The sequence below is a fragment of the Ctenopharyngodon idella genome, chromosome 13 (assembly GCF_019924925.1).
Source record: "Ctenopharyngodon idella isolate HZGC_01 chromosome 13, HZGC01, whole genome shotgun sequence".
Lineage (NCBI taxonomy): Eukaryota > Metazoa > Chordata > Actinopteri > Cypriniformes > Xenocyprididae > Ctenopharyngodon > Ctenopharyngodon idella.
In genome coordinates this window covers 24,134,815-24,151,620 of record NC_067232.1, presented here as the reverse complement: position 1 = coordinate 24,151,620, position 16,806 = coordinate 24,134,815, and the positions used below count along the sequence as shown (strand labels likewise).

Below are 16,806 nucleotides of genomic sequence, written 5' to 3'. Positions count from 1 at the left end.
TGATTGGTCTTCTTTCTTGCATCAATTTGCATCTCTTTAGCCATCTATAACTGTCTTTGCATAAGAATTAACACATAAAGTGTGATGAATATCATGAGAACGACAAGTGCGTAAGTTTGCTTGTAACTGGAGGACTGTACTTTTAGTTCCTTGCAAGCACTGCTATTTCCTTTAGGAAATGCAAATCTATGTAGACTTTCATGAGACACTGAGAAAGTATGTCAGCAGCAGGAAGATCAAGCTGTCTGACAATGATATCTCAATATTTTCTAAAATCAGAACTAGTTCAAAATACACACCTACACAGACACTATTTGAAGAAAAGAAAGAGAGAAAAAAACACTGCAACACGATTATGTAGCTTGAGTTGATTCCAGCGTGACACTGTCAGACTTTGATTGCTGAAAATAACTTGAGGGAAAAAGAAGAAGTGATGGAGAGAGCAACAGAGATTAGAGAGACAGTGTTTCAGCTGCAGCTGCTGCGATTTAAAATGTTTAAAACAACTGAGAGAGAGCGAGTTTCAGCAGGAGAGAAACATGATCTAAACACTGGCAGTCACCGAGAGAGCATGAATATCCCTCTGCCACATCGCATCTATGGCATCCACAGTACGTCTTCATACACACAAATAGCCCAAACACTACAAAAAGCATTAAAATGATGCATTCATGGCAATTCAGAGAGGATATAAAGAGAAAGAAAGAGAAATGAGCTGATCAAATCTTGTATCTACTTTCTGTTACCTGTCTCTTGAGGGGGAATTTGGACAGTTTTTGAACGGGTGGCGCGGGGAGAGTCTTCTGCGTGTTCATCCGCATACGGCAGAGGATAATGATGACCATGGTGAGGATGAAGAGCACGCAGCCCGTCACGTAGATGAGAATGTCTGCGTAGTCATCCTCTCTCTCCATCTCCACCGCTGACACAGAGCACAAGAGCACAGTTTAGACGTGTGTGATGACATTATGAGAGAAATGTGTTGCACTATAGGTGAAACTATGAATGTTGTGAATGCTAGTGAAGCGACTGATGCTGTAGGTCACATGACAATGACATCATGATGGATGTAGCACATACGGACACGCATTCATACTACTATATATAGAATGTACTTTTTAAATGGTTGGGAAGCAGTTACTTATTCTAAAGAAGTACCTACTGAAGAGAGTATGCGATTTCTGACAGCCATTGATTGAGACGTTTTAAAATGGCCCACTTTTCTATTAGTGTTGTCTGATATTAGGATCCAAAATGAGATCCCATGCCATATGCAAGCAAAATTGGTCAAGTTTGGCTTTAATAAGAAAATAAGTGAAGTTTTATAAGGGACTGCAACATAATTTGTGGCTTAAATTTAATTATAATAGTCTGAACCTTACTGATGTAAGCAATGCAAACGACAACATTTCACATCAGAGGTTTATCTGGGATGCCTAAATGTCTTTTTTCTAGAGCTAAATGTGGTGACGTGTGGACTATAAAATCACCACCGCGAACAAAATTATAATGTTAACAGCTGAAGGATAATTAGAAATATTTATGGCCGTAAACTTTCTCAATTCATCCACCTGTGTACATTTTGGACCCTGTTTATTTCTAATACACATAAAATTCAGTTTATAAACTTAAAGAACATGAAACCCAACATAAATTGGCCATTAACTACTACAGCCTCAAGACTTTCATTTAAAAACTAAGAGCAACTTTAGAAAACAAGCCTTACTAATGGTTAGATTAGAGATCATCTTAAGTCAATCATTAGTTTGTTTGTTCGAAGTTATAAAACAGAAAGCCTGCAGTTAATTTACAGCAACCTTACAAACTAATTAACATGCTATCGCGCCCCCATGCAGGTACAAACATCCCATAATGCCGCTCTCTCCGGGAGGCTTATTTGGCACTTGTGTGATGAGCCCCACAGATAGAGTTCAGTGGCTCTACACGAGATGAGCGATTTTAATTACAGCAGCAGAACGGAGAGCTGGATAACAGGATGAGCACGGAGGATGTAAGAATTAATGAATCGGGGCCTCCCAGATACTGGGACTGTGTGCCATCAGTAAATACTCCAGTAAACACGACAAGCACTTCCATCATGAACGCGTGTGTTATCGAGTGGAAACAGTCTATGAGAAAAACCTGCATATGTCATGTTTATATCTAAAAACCATTACAAACTACCAGGTTGTTCCTCAGAGCACTTTAGTCCTGGTGGCATATTTAATTTGACATGAACAAAAACTAGGCTGCTGTGATTAAAGGATTAGTTCACTTCAGAATTAAAATTTCCTGATAATTTACTCACCCCCATGTTATCCAAGATGTTTATGTCTTTCTTTCTTCAGTTGAAAAGAAATTAAGGTTTTTGAGGAAAACATTCCAGGATTTTTCTCCATATAGTGGACTTCAACGGTTACCAATGGTGCACTGAAACTGCAATTTGGACCTTCAAACCATTGGTAACCGTTGAAGTCCACTATATGGAGAAAAATCCTGGAATGTTTTCCTCAGAAACCTTAATTTCTTTTCGACTGAAGAAAGAAAGACAAAAAACAAGTAAATTATCAGGAAATTTTAATTTTGAAGTGAACTAATCCTTTAAGGTCCATAGAGATTATCAATGAAAACATTTCAAAAACATTTTAACTGCAAAACTATGAATAAAACATGCAAGGACAATAGGGAAAACAGGAAGTATAGAGACTTGGGAACAAAGGAGTGAAAAGAAACCCCAGAAAGTGAAACTAGTATACCTGGTAAAACTGTAAGCCAAGCAGAGTGATGGTTATAGCCAATCGAGTTCCCTGCCAGACAAGTGTATTGCCCCGCATCCTCAAAAGACACATTGGCCAGGTAGAGAATCTCCAGCTCTTTATCCGTAGTATTTATTCCCGCAGTCTGGAAAAGTAGGGAGAGATGGAGAGAAAGAAAGACAGATGCGTAAAGCACAACCCTTGAGAAAGGAACAGCACCCAACACCGGGAGGAAGATCTGAACGAGAGAAGATCAGTTAACCCATCACCAGTAACCCAGAGATCCCACAGTCCTGCTTATGAGGAGATGACCTAAAAGCAAAGTAAAACCCTAAACCCTAGCGGAAAATTTAACGCCCCATCAGCAGCAGCGGGTCACTTTAGTTCTCGTCCATAACATCTGTTTGGGGTGCAAAGAAAACATAAAAAGAGCCGGGAAGAATATTGCCAGCTTTAAGCTTAATTTAACCTCTCACTAGATAAAACTGACACCTATTTATGTAGAAGTGTGTGTCCCAATACTCAAGAGCAGTAGGATATATGAGAAAATCAATAAGAATGTGATGTGGCACAGTCTCGGCTCCTATTAAACATGCCCTTGTTGCATTGATTGGGGAAGAAGAAGAAGTGAGCATTTAAATGAATCAGACATACACTTGCCTTACATAACAAGTCCTTGAATCAGGTCAGCTTATTTATTGTGAGAAGGGGGCGAGAAGTGCAGTGAGAAATAGAGAGAGTTTAGAGGAGTTTGACTCTACGCCACCAAAGTCTTGATTGACAGCGGCTGTTTGGAGAGAGATTTACCTGGCTGGGACACTGTGAGCCAGAACGTATTCTCTGAAATGCCTAAAAAGTTGTGGGCTCGGCACCAGTACTGGCCTGCATCTTTTTCTGACACATTATACAGAGTCAGCGTATCGTGGGCCTCTTTTACATTACTGACAAAACTCTGCAGAGACACACACACACACACTTTGTCAGAGGCGAGCACGTTCACACATGAACACACACTTAATGATTAAAATACTCCTGCTGCTTAATCTACCACTTTTTTAAGATACTGATACAATTTCATATTCACAAAACAGTTGCGCCACTCAGTACAAAAACTTTCATCTTATTCACTAACCACCCACCAGTTTAAACTGCAAAAAAAATAAAGGTTCACAGCGATGGTATAGAAGAACCATTTTTGGTTCCCCAAAGAACTTTTCAGTTAACAGTTAACAGTAAACAAAACCATTGTTTTCTTAGCGTGAAGAACGTTTTAATAATCTAGAGAACCTTTTGCATGTTTTATGTAACGGAAAGGTTCCATGGATGTTAAAGGTTCTTCATGGAGCCATTGATGCCAGTAAAGAACCTTTATTTTCATGAATGTATAGTTTAAATGAATTGAATTTTTTTAATTGAAGATTTACTGAATTTAAAAAAAAAACAAACAAAAAAAACATTTTTTTTCTTGTTAAAATCACAAAAATAATTTTATATTTCTTTGACTTGAAGTCAAATTCAATTACACTTCCTGTTTGCAACCTCAGTTCAAATGCAGGAGTTGAACTGGAATTAAATTTTGAAGAATTTATTTCGGAATGGTGCGTAGCATTGTGTGTCATGAGTATTTAAATGAACTCATTGTCATTCTTTTCAGCACAAACACATCCCCTTTCATATAAATTAGACTTATTATAGACTGTGGCTTATTTACAAAACTTAGGGCCAAATTTTAACGATCTAAGCGCATGTCTGAAGCGCATGGCGCCGGTGCACTTAGGGCGTGTCTGAATCCACTTTTACTAGTTTAACAACAGAAAAAATGGTCGGCGAGCCAGGTGCATGGTCCAAAAGGGTTGTACCTAGTCTCTTAATGAGTCATGGGTGTGTTTTGGGCGTAACATGCAATAATCAGAGTCTCATCTCCCATTCCCTTTAAAAGCCAGGTGTGCTTGCACCATGGCGGATTGCCATTTACATGGTGGAATATAGACCTGAGTCAGTTGGTCAAATAATTAGCCAATTTCATTCGTTATTACTGCAAATAAGTAATTCTGATACATGTAATGACTATGCATTATGACATGTAGGAATTTTTATCTTTATGTACACAATAATAATCTTTTACATTGTAATCCTTTTATTTTTAATATTTGGCAAGTTTGTGTGCTGCTGCTGCTTGTGTGCTGTCCCTGTGTGCGTGATAAGCAGAGTGTACGCACGTTGTGCACCTGCCTATAGGCGCATATTACTAACACACCCTTTAAATAAAAAAAAATACTGTGTCATTGACTTTTGACCAGGTTTTTGTTGGTCAATGGCGCAGTCGTTTTCAGTTGCCTCAAAATAGCAACATGCCAACAATGCGCCTGAACACACCTTGTTTTCAGACCAGCACACCCATGGGCGCACAAATGGGCGCAAATGCATTTGCTATTTAAACAATGTGGGCGCTGGACGTGAAAATGATAACTGCATCAGGCTGAAACTAGCAAAAAAACCACTTGTGTCACGCCTGCCGTCGCATTGCACCAGGTGTATGATAGGGCCCATTATCAGCTATCAGCTAATAACACTATCAGTTGAAAAATGCACCCCATGAAGATGCCATTACCAGATTTTTATGGCTCTTTATTTAAAACTAAAAATTAGCTGGATTGAAACTTGTTTCACCTGCATTGGCGCCACAGCTCCACACGCTAACTGCTAGGCCTCTGACGTCACTGTATGTTATAATTAAACGCCTTAAATATTGTCTTTAGCCCCTTAGTCCACACATACAGTATCTGTTTCTGTATTTCTTTCAGATGGTTCATTTGCTTTATTCCCTGTTTCCGATCTTTCCCTTGATCGTAGGCGTTGCGCCACACATGATCTGTCGCTCAGCACTCTCGGTCTGGGAGGGCTGGGGAAGGCTTTAGAGGGTGCGCAGATGAAACTGCGGGGAAGGGAAAAGCCGGCGCGCGGCTCCCAGTAAAATACTGTTTCAATTATGTGGGAGTCTAAAATAGCGTGGCGGTCTGGCCAGCCGACGCACTCCCCTCCTCTGCCTGCTGACTCGGCCCTTCCCTCGCTTCCCGCACTCATTTTTTCCATGGCTTTTTCGGGAGCCTCTTCCCTCGTTTCCTCCCTCCTTTTCTGAAGAGAGAGTGGGGCAGCACAGCTAATGGCTGTCTCCCTGCGCGACGCCACCGCGGCGGTTAGCTTAGCCCAAACAGATGTCTGCCTCCTCTCTCACTCCTCTGAGAGGAAAAAGAGAGTGAGAGACCCCTAATTCTCCAGTTGCAGAGCCTATAGTGAGATGCTAACATGGGTGGGATTAGGAGTTTGAGGGAGGTGCTCTAAAAGTCACTCAAAGCTCACATGAGACTTAATATGTGGTTTAATTTAAGCTGCACTTGGACACATTTCGAAAAAATGCCTTCAACAATGTAGGACTATTCTAACGAGCACAAGCTAACAATGTTTTCATGATAATTAAATCTTTGTATCTTTTACTGTTGTTAGTTTCACTCAAAGCATCCTTGTTCACATTACTTAAACTCATGTAACTACATGAACTTAATTTAGCTGAGTATAAATGAGTATTGTCAGCTTTACTTAAATTGAGTTTGTTCAACGAGTTTTTTTAATACTCGAGTTGGTAAGTTCAAATAGTTAATTTAATAAGGTAAATTAAGTCAATAAATGTGTTCACCTTACATAATAAACTTATACATTTTACATAACATTATTAAGTAAACTGCACATATAAATATTATGTAACTGACAAATTCAAATGATTTGTATTTACTCAAAGAAATGTTGTCAGCTTTACTTGAGTAATTTGTACAAATAACAATTTAGTTGTATGAACAAAAGAAATTCAAGTAAAGCTGACAAAATTTCTTTAAGTAAATACAAATCATTTGAATTTGTCAGTTATTTGTACAAATTACTCAATATAGTTGTGTGGAACCACTTGACGCTGCTTTTTTAAGTAAATTCAACAATTCATTTTTTTGAGTTTACAATCCAAACTTAAATCATAATCATTGAAACAGAAATCAGAATTATCATGATATTAATAAGAAGACACAAAAGTTTTTGAAAAACAAAATGTTCATAATAAAAGTATTTGATGTGCAAAACAGAAAACAAAGTGGTTCATTCATGAATTCTTCTGATGTGCCCATATAGATGACTGTACCTTAAGGATGTTGACGTAGGGGGTGCCATTGGGCCCATACTGGCTTCCATTCACCTCGATGTGTTTGAGCCACTGGATGTGTGGCTGAGCATCACTGTACACCTTGCAGTGAAACTCAACGTCGCTGCCAACCACCACCGTCTGATTGGCCGGGAGTCCCGCCTGTAGGATGGGCCGGTGAGGAGAGCGTTCTGATTGGACAAGAGATGGGGGCAGTCAGATATGAAGGTAAGTTTAAGTTAAATGTTGAATGTGTCTGTGTTTCGTGTTCATACCCAGCACGTCGAGTTGGTAAGTGTGTCTGATTGTCCCGTATTTGTTCTGCACCACACACGTGTAGTTACCTCGGTCAGATGGAACGGCGCTCTCCATGACCAAACTCCACTGCTGATGCCTCAACTTGAGAGCGAGGATGAGAGAGACAGAGAGATGGTTTTATTCATGAAGTAGGACATTACATAAGAGGTCCACTTGAATCCTTCCTCAGGTTTTTCTGTTAGCTGAAGAAAAGCAGGTGCTAAAGTCTTGGTGTCTGTGTAACGTTATGAGTAAGATCCACTGTGCTGATAAATTTGAATTGAATTAGAATTAAAGAACCAAACAGGAGGCAGAATTGAAGTAGAATTAAAATGAATGAATCAGAGTTTTAAATTAGAAACATATTACCATATTAAGCCTTTCTAGATAGACAGACAGACAGACAGATGATAGATTGAGAACAACATGAGGATGATTAAATAATCACATTTTTGGGTTTATTTTGGAATTCCTCTAAGATCATCAGATATGGAAAATGTGGAGATGGGTCACAAAGTTTCCTTCACCTCATACACACACATACACACACACACATATACATCCATTCATTCATAGAGCACACTCTTAATTGCATATGGCTCTCTCTCTCTGCCTCTTTCTGTTTCTCTTGTGCTCTGTCTCTTTCTCATTCCTTCTCTATGCACTTTGAAGGTCTGAGTGGAAAAAAATGTAACTGTGTAAATATTATGGGCTGTGTTTTTGAACAGTTGCATGGTAACACTGCCTGAGAGGGCAACACGCACATAGACAAACACACATGCCTAAGAAAGTTGGCAAGGGCGCCTGTACCCCCTGCACTCCTCCTCCTCCCCCTTGTCTTCTGGATCCTCACCTCCTCTCGGTTCACTCTCACTCAGTGAGGCTTATGTGTTTGCTGATTGACATGCTGTACGGTATGAGTTTGTCTGTATGGCAGTAGTTGACATATGACTTTTTTAAATAATGATTTTAGGTTCAAATGAATATAAATGTATAAGGAAAAGTACAGTATATTGTATGTCCTGTAACTAGTAAACACCTTTAGTTCGTTTAAATTATCCTGCATTGAGACAAATTAATTTTTAAAAATTACAAATATTTAATTTAGTCTCTCAACCATTAAGAGGTCATAAAGACTATATAATAATAATAATAATAATAATAATAATAATAATAATAATAGAACTAGCAAAATGCTGTTCAAATAGTTTTAAATGAAATAAACGTCCATAATTGTTGCTAAATGTTATTTATAAGGGCTTCAGCCCCCTAAAATAATCTGAAATTAACTCTAAATTAACCCTTAAAATCAGTGACTATATTATATTATAATTTTCCCATGGTCATTAAGCTGCAACCCAATTTTTTTTTAGGAATTTGACTTTTTTATTAGGAATTTCTAATATATAATTAGCCTATAAAAAATATAATAAATGTGCTTTTAAAAACCAAGCAAATTTATATATATATATATATATATATATATATATATAAAAAGGTTGACACACACACAAGTACCCACTTAATATACACATAAATTGTAAGAATATGACTAATACTGATGAATAAACAGTATTAAGGTAAGCAGTGCCAAACTAGTTTTAATGCAATAAAGTTATTAAGTTGGTATAAGCCACTACAGTCATTTAAAAATATACAAAATAACACAAAGTGAAAATAAAGTGGCATTTTTGGAGTTACAGAAACAACAATTACCGTGGTAAATACACAATACTAACATGATGAAACATAAACTGCTTCTGGCGAATAGAAATAACATTCCTGCATGCAAATCCTTCCCAGCTAACACATGAAGTACCAGTTTTGTAATTTATTAGTACTTTTTGGTAATTTCATGACTTACTAATTGACAACTTAACTACACCGTTGAATGCTCGTAATTTATTTTCTGCTTTATTTATGATGAAGTGATATACACTTTATCATAGTGATGCTGCATTTGCGAGTGCGACTGAAGAGTGCGCGTTACGACACAGTATTACAGCTGACAGGGCAGGAAAATTCGTTTTTCTGAGTCTGAGAGACTGAGAGACTTTTTATTTTGTAACAAATTACGAAAATAACGTTAGAATAATTACACTGGCATCTCATCTGACAGCAGATACTGAATCAGGCAACGTGTTTTTCTCAGACACTTTTTATATAAACTGCGTCCGACAGAAGAGTCAACAGCTTTCACGCACGTCTTTCAAAATAAAAGGTTTGCATCATCAAAATAAAACAGAATTACGTTTGTTGTTGTTTCTTTGACTGCACACTCCGCGACCCACTCAAAACTTTGGACTAAAGGCAAGAAATATTCCTCTGAGCTACATCAGCTCATGCTCAGGTTGGAAGCGGAGTCCCCTTGGACTGAAATCCTAGACTCGCCTTGTTAACATCCCAAAAGTATTTAATGTCAGCTACCTATGTGCAGTGGGAGTATGAGAAAGCGAGAGTTTAATTTAGCACCCTATCTTACTTGACATTGACATTTTGTGTGTATGTGTGTAAGACATTTATCTCAATGTGTCTGCTGAAAAGAAATGCTGTGAGGAATTCTCAGCTGTTCCTCAATCTACCCGAGCTCTTTATCCAGAGGGAACGGGAGGAGAGGGTTAGTACGTTTATCCCATCCTTCATCAAAAGATAAGAGCTGAAAAGTGTTGTGATGTCATGTTGTACCCCACTGATTCAGATACAGAAAAAAAAAAAACTGCACGAGAAAGACCCAAGCCAAGGTCTGATAATCAGTCGAAAAGCACTGCTCAAATTCCTCCCGGCATTACGCTGTTAACATATTAAGCCTCTTTAACTCTGATGTCAGACTGGGGTTAGGAGTTAAAAACCAGTGCGATGGATATTCATTCAGTTCAACTGAATTGTGACAGAACTGCAGAGAATATTGGGAGTAAAGGGACTCAGGACTCAGGTCTCTCTTGTGTGTTTATGTATATGTCCAGGATTTATAGCTGTGTCAAAACGGTGCAGGCTCGGTCCGACAGCGGTGCTGTTTAATTTGACCCACAGAGACAGGAAGCAAAAACAACTGACCCCAGGGCTAGTCATTAAAACGACAAAACCGTTTCTCTATCTCGCTGTCAATGGAAAGTGGCACAGTAGTCTTACTGGAAACACCATGATTCACCATTAAAAGAAGCCATCGATATTGTACAGACAGCCCAGGTCACCGTGATTTTGCCAAGTAAGACATGTTCCAGGAACACGTTGTACTGTACTTGTTGAAATTACGTTCAACGATGAGACCCTTAATCATACACACGCTCATATGAAAGTCTACTTTAGAGCTTTAGAGAATGAACTACAGGGTGACATCACTCTGTTCATACTGATAAAGACCCCAAGCACAAAGACATAAACACGGCTTTTCCACATTATTTTCACATAACAGCTATTACCACTTAAAGGTGAAGTTTATCTAGTGGCCACTGGTGGCAGCAAATTGAATTGTGAAAAACAGGTTTCCTAAACAATTTTTTTTTGTGCCTAGGCATACTTCACCCAAAAATGAAAATTATCTCATAATTTACTCACCCTCAAGCCATCCTAGGTGTATGTGAATTTCTTCTTTCTGTCAAACACAATCAGAGTTATATTAAGAAATATCCTGCCTCTTCCAAGCTTTATAATGGGAGTGAATAGTACCCGAGATTTTGAAGCCCAAAAAAGCACATCCATCCATCATAAAAGTAATCCATACGACTCCAGAGGGTTAATAAAGGCCTTCTGAAGTGAAGCGATGCGTTTTTTAAAGAAAAATATCCATAATTATAACTTTATAAACTGTAATCACTAGCTTCCGGAAACGTCTGTCCGCGCGTTCACGAGAGAGTCGAGTTCCGGCATTCATCAATACATCATGCGTCAAGTCAAAATTCACTTTTCCGCCGGAATCGACGTATGGAAACCAGTGATTTTAGTTTATAAAGTTATAAATATGGATATTTTTCTTACAAAAATGCATCGATTTGCTTCAGAAAGCCTTTATTATGTGGATGTGCTTTTTGGGCTTCAAAATCTTGGGCACCATTCACTCCCATTATAAAGCTTAAAAGAGCCAAGATAATTTTTATTATAACTCAGATTGTGTTTTGCTGAAAGAAGAAATACATATACACTTAGGATGGCTTGTGGGTGAGTAAATTATGGGATAATTTTCGTTTTTGGGTGAACTATCCGGTTTGCTAAACATACATGAGCAGCATTTCTATATTGTATATATTTCTAATATTGTATTTCTAATAATAAATAATAAATATTTAAATAATCTGTATTTATTTTTCCACATCTCTATTATTGTGGTATCAACTGTCAAAAAAACAAACAAAAAAAAACCCTAAACTACAACTGGTCAATTTTTATGTCACTCAAATAGAATTACAGTCATTTGAATAGCAATTCACGTGATCAGGAATTTCGCATGAGAGCAAAAGATTTCCCCACACAGATTTCGTGCGAATTCACCACACTGGCGAACATAAAGCTGCTTGGTTGGAAAGTGACTGGTGTGTCAGCTGTGCCTCATACATATCTACACTATTGACAATAGACAATGAACCTTTTTTTGCTATTATGACCAGCACCTTTATTGGGCAGAAGAAACTGCAATAGACTAGCCTTATGTTGATAGACAAAAATCAGGCTACATGAGAATAGTGAACATTCAAGTGGGAGCTAAATTACACACTTGACCTTTAAACATATTTACACATAAATGAATAACTAATTGCACCCAAGCACTTAGTAAAGACATATACTGCTGTGGCTTTCAGACAAAAGGCACATTTGTCGGTGGATTAGAGATTCAGCATTTCATTACTGATGCTCCAAGCATGTAGAATTTAAAGCGCTGGTGGTCCCACAGAGAACTGCGACTGAAATTGAGTCATCTCTCGGAGGACGTAACAGTCTTTCTTCACTCGCTCGTCAATTGAGCTGTTGAATATGTTGCGAGCTGCACACACTCTCGAATGCAGCGTTTTCACAAAACATCAGTGTGTATGTGTGCGTGAGGTGTGACTAACCCACAGTGCCACAGATTAGCATTCTAACAATGCGACTTCGGCTGCCATATGTGAGCATGACAAAAGCCACGCCTCCCCCTGTCAATCAAGACCTCTAAATCGCCACGGCAACACCCTCTCGGAACCTCCCCCTTCTGATGACTCAATAGAGAGGTGACCTCTGACCTTAGAACCCTGCCAGTCAGGGACAGAAAGTGTCTGAGGTGTGTGTGTCTGTTTGTGTTAATGTGTGTGTGGCTGTTTGAAGGGGAAAGCTGTGGGAAAGTCAACTGTCTAAACAAAGCCATGGATAGTTTCAAACAATGAGAGTACGGCATGTGACTCATTTTCTTGCATTTAAAACTCATTTTGCAATCTTAACGCATTTAGTCGGCAATTAACGTCGCCAGAGAAGTAGTCAAACTTACAACCGGCTCCAGTGCCAATAGAAACATAATCGCAGCATTATTGTTCCCCTTGCCATGCAGAAAAGAGCTTTATGCCGATCTCCTAGGGAACTGCTCGTGCTTAATTTCGCATGACGCTCTGCGTTTTAACACATCGTTGAGTGTGTTATCAAGCCATCAGGCCTGTCATATCAAAACACACACGGGGAGCACACATACATACACATACATATAAAAGCCGTGACTTTTAGCCTTGGTCTTAATAGAGACAGAAGACATTTAGTGAGAGCTGTCAAGCCCCTGTGTATGTGTGTGTTAAATAAAGCTATTATGATGCTGTCAGACATCTCTATGCCAACAGAGACTGTGCTGATGCAGAGGGCAGGTCTGGTATAAAGGATGACCCTGGGTCAGTGCGGACCCCTGGTGTGTGTATACGTGTGTGTGTTTGTAAGGGCGGCATGGTCACTCTATGGCCATGGAGAGGTGGAGAGGTCAATGTTTTGTTTCTAAATGTCTCTCTTAGGTTATATTCTATGTAACAGGTCAATGCAAAGCATGGCTGTGTTAAAGAATCTGAATGTGTGAATGCGTGTGTGTGCGCAAAAAGGACTCAGGTTTTTCTCTTAAAATTCTCTTAATTTAGAAACAAATGAGGAAATTGTCATGCATTTGTAGTATCTATACAATGAATGTGGATGGCATCAGAAGAACTTGGGAAATACTTGAGTTCATATTGAGACTTTCATATCTTGGAAAATCTACTAAAAACTACTACAGTTTGAGATCTCTGAAACTGTAGGAGATGTGTGAAATTACTGGTGTCTTTTTCTCAAGAGAAAATTCTGTAAATGTGTTTAGTAAAAGTCTCAGTTCATTCACAATTCTATCTAGAAGAAACAATTGAGATACTGAAGAGATCTAATTTGTGATTTTTCTTTCCTATGGGGAAAATTTGAGCCTCTTAAAGGGATAGTTCACCCAAAAATGAAAATTATCCCATGATTTACTCACCCTTCTGTCTGTCGGAAGCTAGTTATTTTAGTTTCTAAAGTTTTAAATATGGATATTTTTCTTACAAAAACCCATCGCTTCGCTTCAGAAGGCCTTTATTAACCCCCTGGAGCCGTATGGATTATTTTTATGATGGATGAATGCATTTTTTGGGCTTCAAAATCTCACCCCCCTTTTACTACCATTATAAAGCTGGGAAGTGCCAGGATATTTTTAAATATATCTTCAATTGCGTTTGTCTGAAAGAAGTCATATGCACCTAGGATGGCTTGAGGGTGAGTAATCATGGGATAATTTTCATTTTTGGGTGAACTATCCCTTTAAGGAAAGTTACAATGAATAATGCTTTGTATTTAAAGGGATAGTTCACCGAAAAATGAATCATTAACCCGCACTCACGTAGGTCCAAACCTGTATGACCTGTATGACTTTGAACAGTTTTGGTCACCATTGACAGAAAAAAAAGAAACATTTCTTCCAGTATCTTCTTTTAAATTCCACAGAAGAAGAAAGAAAGTCATACAGGTTTGAAACGACATGAGGGTGAATAAATGATGACAGAATTTTCACTTTTTGGGTGAACTATCTCTTTAATTGTGTGGGGGATCATTAAGTGCTAATGAGCAACAGCCTTGAGAGATGAATAATGGTAATAACAAATAAAAATAATCTAAAGAATCAGTGGACGCTCTCCAGTACACGTCACAAACAACACCCGCACACAAACGTATCAACACATAAATAACTAGACCACACAGAACTTCGTGTTCCTCTGCTGTTTCACAGAGGAACAGCAACAGGTGGACGTATCCTCTAGAGGCGAGAAGCAAATAAAATCCAGAGCGAGAGAGAGAGAGAGAGCTCTTGAAGGAGCAGATGTTGGGGATCTGTGTAAATTATTACTGATTGCAGACTCTTATTAAATGTAATCCTAAACACACAATCACATGTTTGCACACGCACATGTTCTTAATCGATATTCCTATTGTCTTACTTTAATCCCGCCCATTCTCTGCTCTCCTTTGAATTCCTTGCCATTTTTCAGCCAATGGATGGTGGGCGTGGGGTTGCCAGCAGCCGGACAGCGGAACTTCACCGTATTGGCGGCAGGAACGGCCAACAGTTTCTTCTCCATCCGGTCGGGACGGGTCCAGAATGGAGCTTCTGTTGGTCAGAAGTATAAATGCTAAAAAAATGATGTTATGAAAGTTTACCAAAACATTTCTAATGTACAGCATCCATAGGCGCAAATGGAGCTCCATATAAGTGTATGTTGACATGCAGTGCTATTTTTCAGGGGGTAGGGTGTTCCCTCTCCGGGAGTCTTCGTGTGGGTGAATGTTTATGGAAAGATTTTTCTTGTGCGCTCTATGGCAGCGTCAGACTGGCTGCCTAATTCCCAGACTGAATTAAAATTTGTTTGGAAAAGCAAACACGCTTACATACACTCTTACGTGAGTGTGAGGCGTGTTTATGCTCTTGCAGACAGAACTCTGAAAGATTCCCAGTGTTAAATCCTTCACAGATCCTTGATCGCACAATGCGGATTCCTAATAATAACAACCTATTATAATAACCGACCAATTTTCCTTCATTTAATCTTCCCACAAATTTAGTATATAATGTTGACTGTCATGTGGTCAGGTCTGTGTTTATGCTTCCTAGTAGCTAATGCCAAATATCAGAGCATAAATACTTACGGTAACATTCTTTAGCTAAAATAATAGTCATTATTTTCATTTTCAGAGACGTCTTGTACTTTGTAAGTGTGTGTGTCTTTAAGAGATTGAGTAAACATGCTTTCATCCCTCCTCAAACAATTAACTCCAGATCTGATCAACCCGCAAACTTGGCGATTAAACCCACAGACGCCACATTTCGCTCCAGACATACATGCAAGCTCACAAACACACATCTGTGAGCGCACACACATACACACACAATAAACCCATTAACTAGACTGAATATAATTATCTCGCCTGTTATTTGCTCACACTATCAGATTGTGAATGTAAAGGGTGATTGGCAGGCTGGCATTTCCTTTGGCATAACCGACACACTAATGCCATCACACACACACACACACACACACACACACACACACACACACACACACACACACACACTCACACTCTCTCTTCCAGTTTGCACTGCATTCTCAGATGGTCAGTGGAACTGGAAACTCAACATGAGTCTGTACCCTACAGTGGACCTATGTGTGTTTGTGTTTGTGTGTGTGTTTGTGTGGTTTGCAATTTTATAGAGTTCAATACAGACAATTTGAGCTTTGAAGTGGGAACTGCGAATCTACAGTGACCCAACTTTTTTTTCCATTTACTTTTATTCTACAGCCAAAAAAAGCCATCAAAGTGCAGTTCAACTCCACACAGCTGATATTACGCACAGCTTGCTTCAGTCAGCCAAACTGAGAGCAGAAACCAGCACTGCATCATTAAGATATTACAGAATGATGTCATCAGATGTCACACGACCTCAACTCTTCTCAAATGTTCCAGAGAGCCCAGACCTCACAGCTCTCAGCTCCTCTCTCTCTCTCTTTCTTAATTAGAGCTGGATTACTGGTCATTAAACTCTAAAGGGGTTTTGGTTTTTGCTTAATCCCTCGTTTCATGCCCTCCCTTCAACCCTGAGACCCTCCCCCAACCCCGATCCCGATCCCACCACAACAGACAGATGTGTTAGCTTTCCCTTCCCTCTCTCTTTCTTTCTTTGTGAAAAATCACAAATGAGATCTCTTTCAAATCTCAGTTGTTTCTCCTACAAAGCAATGAGATTAAATAAAGTTCAAATGGAGAATGTCTCCTGCATCTCAATTTTTTCCCTCAGAAAAAGACCCCAGCAATCTTATGTGTGTCATCTACACTCTAAAAAATTCTGGGTTAAAAACAACCCAAGTTGGGTTGAAAATGGACAAACCCAGCGAGTGGGTTGTCTTAACCCAGCGGTTGGGTTAAATGTTTGCCCAACCTGCTGGGTAGTTTTATTTAACCCAACTATTGTTTAAAAATTACTATATGGCTGGCTTAAAATGAACCCAAAATTAAAAATCAGACACATAATTACTAATAATAATCAAAAGGTGAACATTTATTAATAAGCAA

General features: G+C 38.9%; 1 protein-coding gene across 1 annotated transcript in view; it reads right to left on the bottom strand.

Annotated features, from left to right (window-relative positions):
- Positions 1 to 16,806, bottom strand: part of fgfr3 (fibroblast growth factor receptor 3) — a 51,893-nt gene that overhangs the window by 12,405 nt on the left and 22,682 nt on the right. The window contains 5 exon segments of the mRNA XM_051917464.1: positions 747 to 922; positions 2,757 to 2,901; positions 6,943 to 7,133; positions 7,218 to 7,341; positions 14,679 to 14,848. Of these exon segments, the coding sequence (XP_051773424.1) occupies positions 747 to 922; positions 2,757 to 2,901; positions 6,943 to 7,133; positions 7,218 to 7,341; positions 14,679 to 14,848 (806 nt within the window).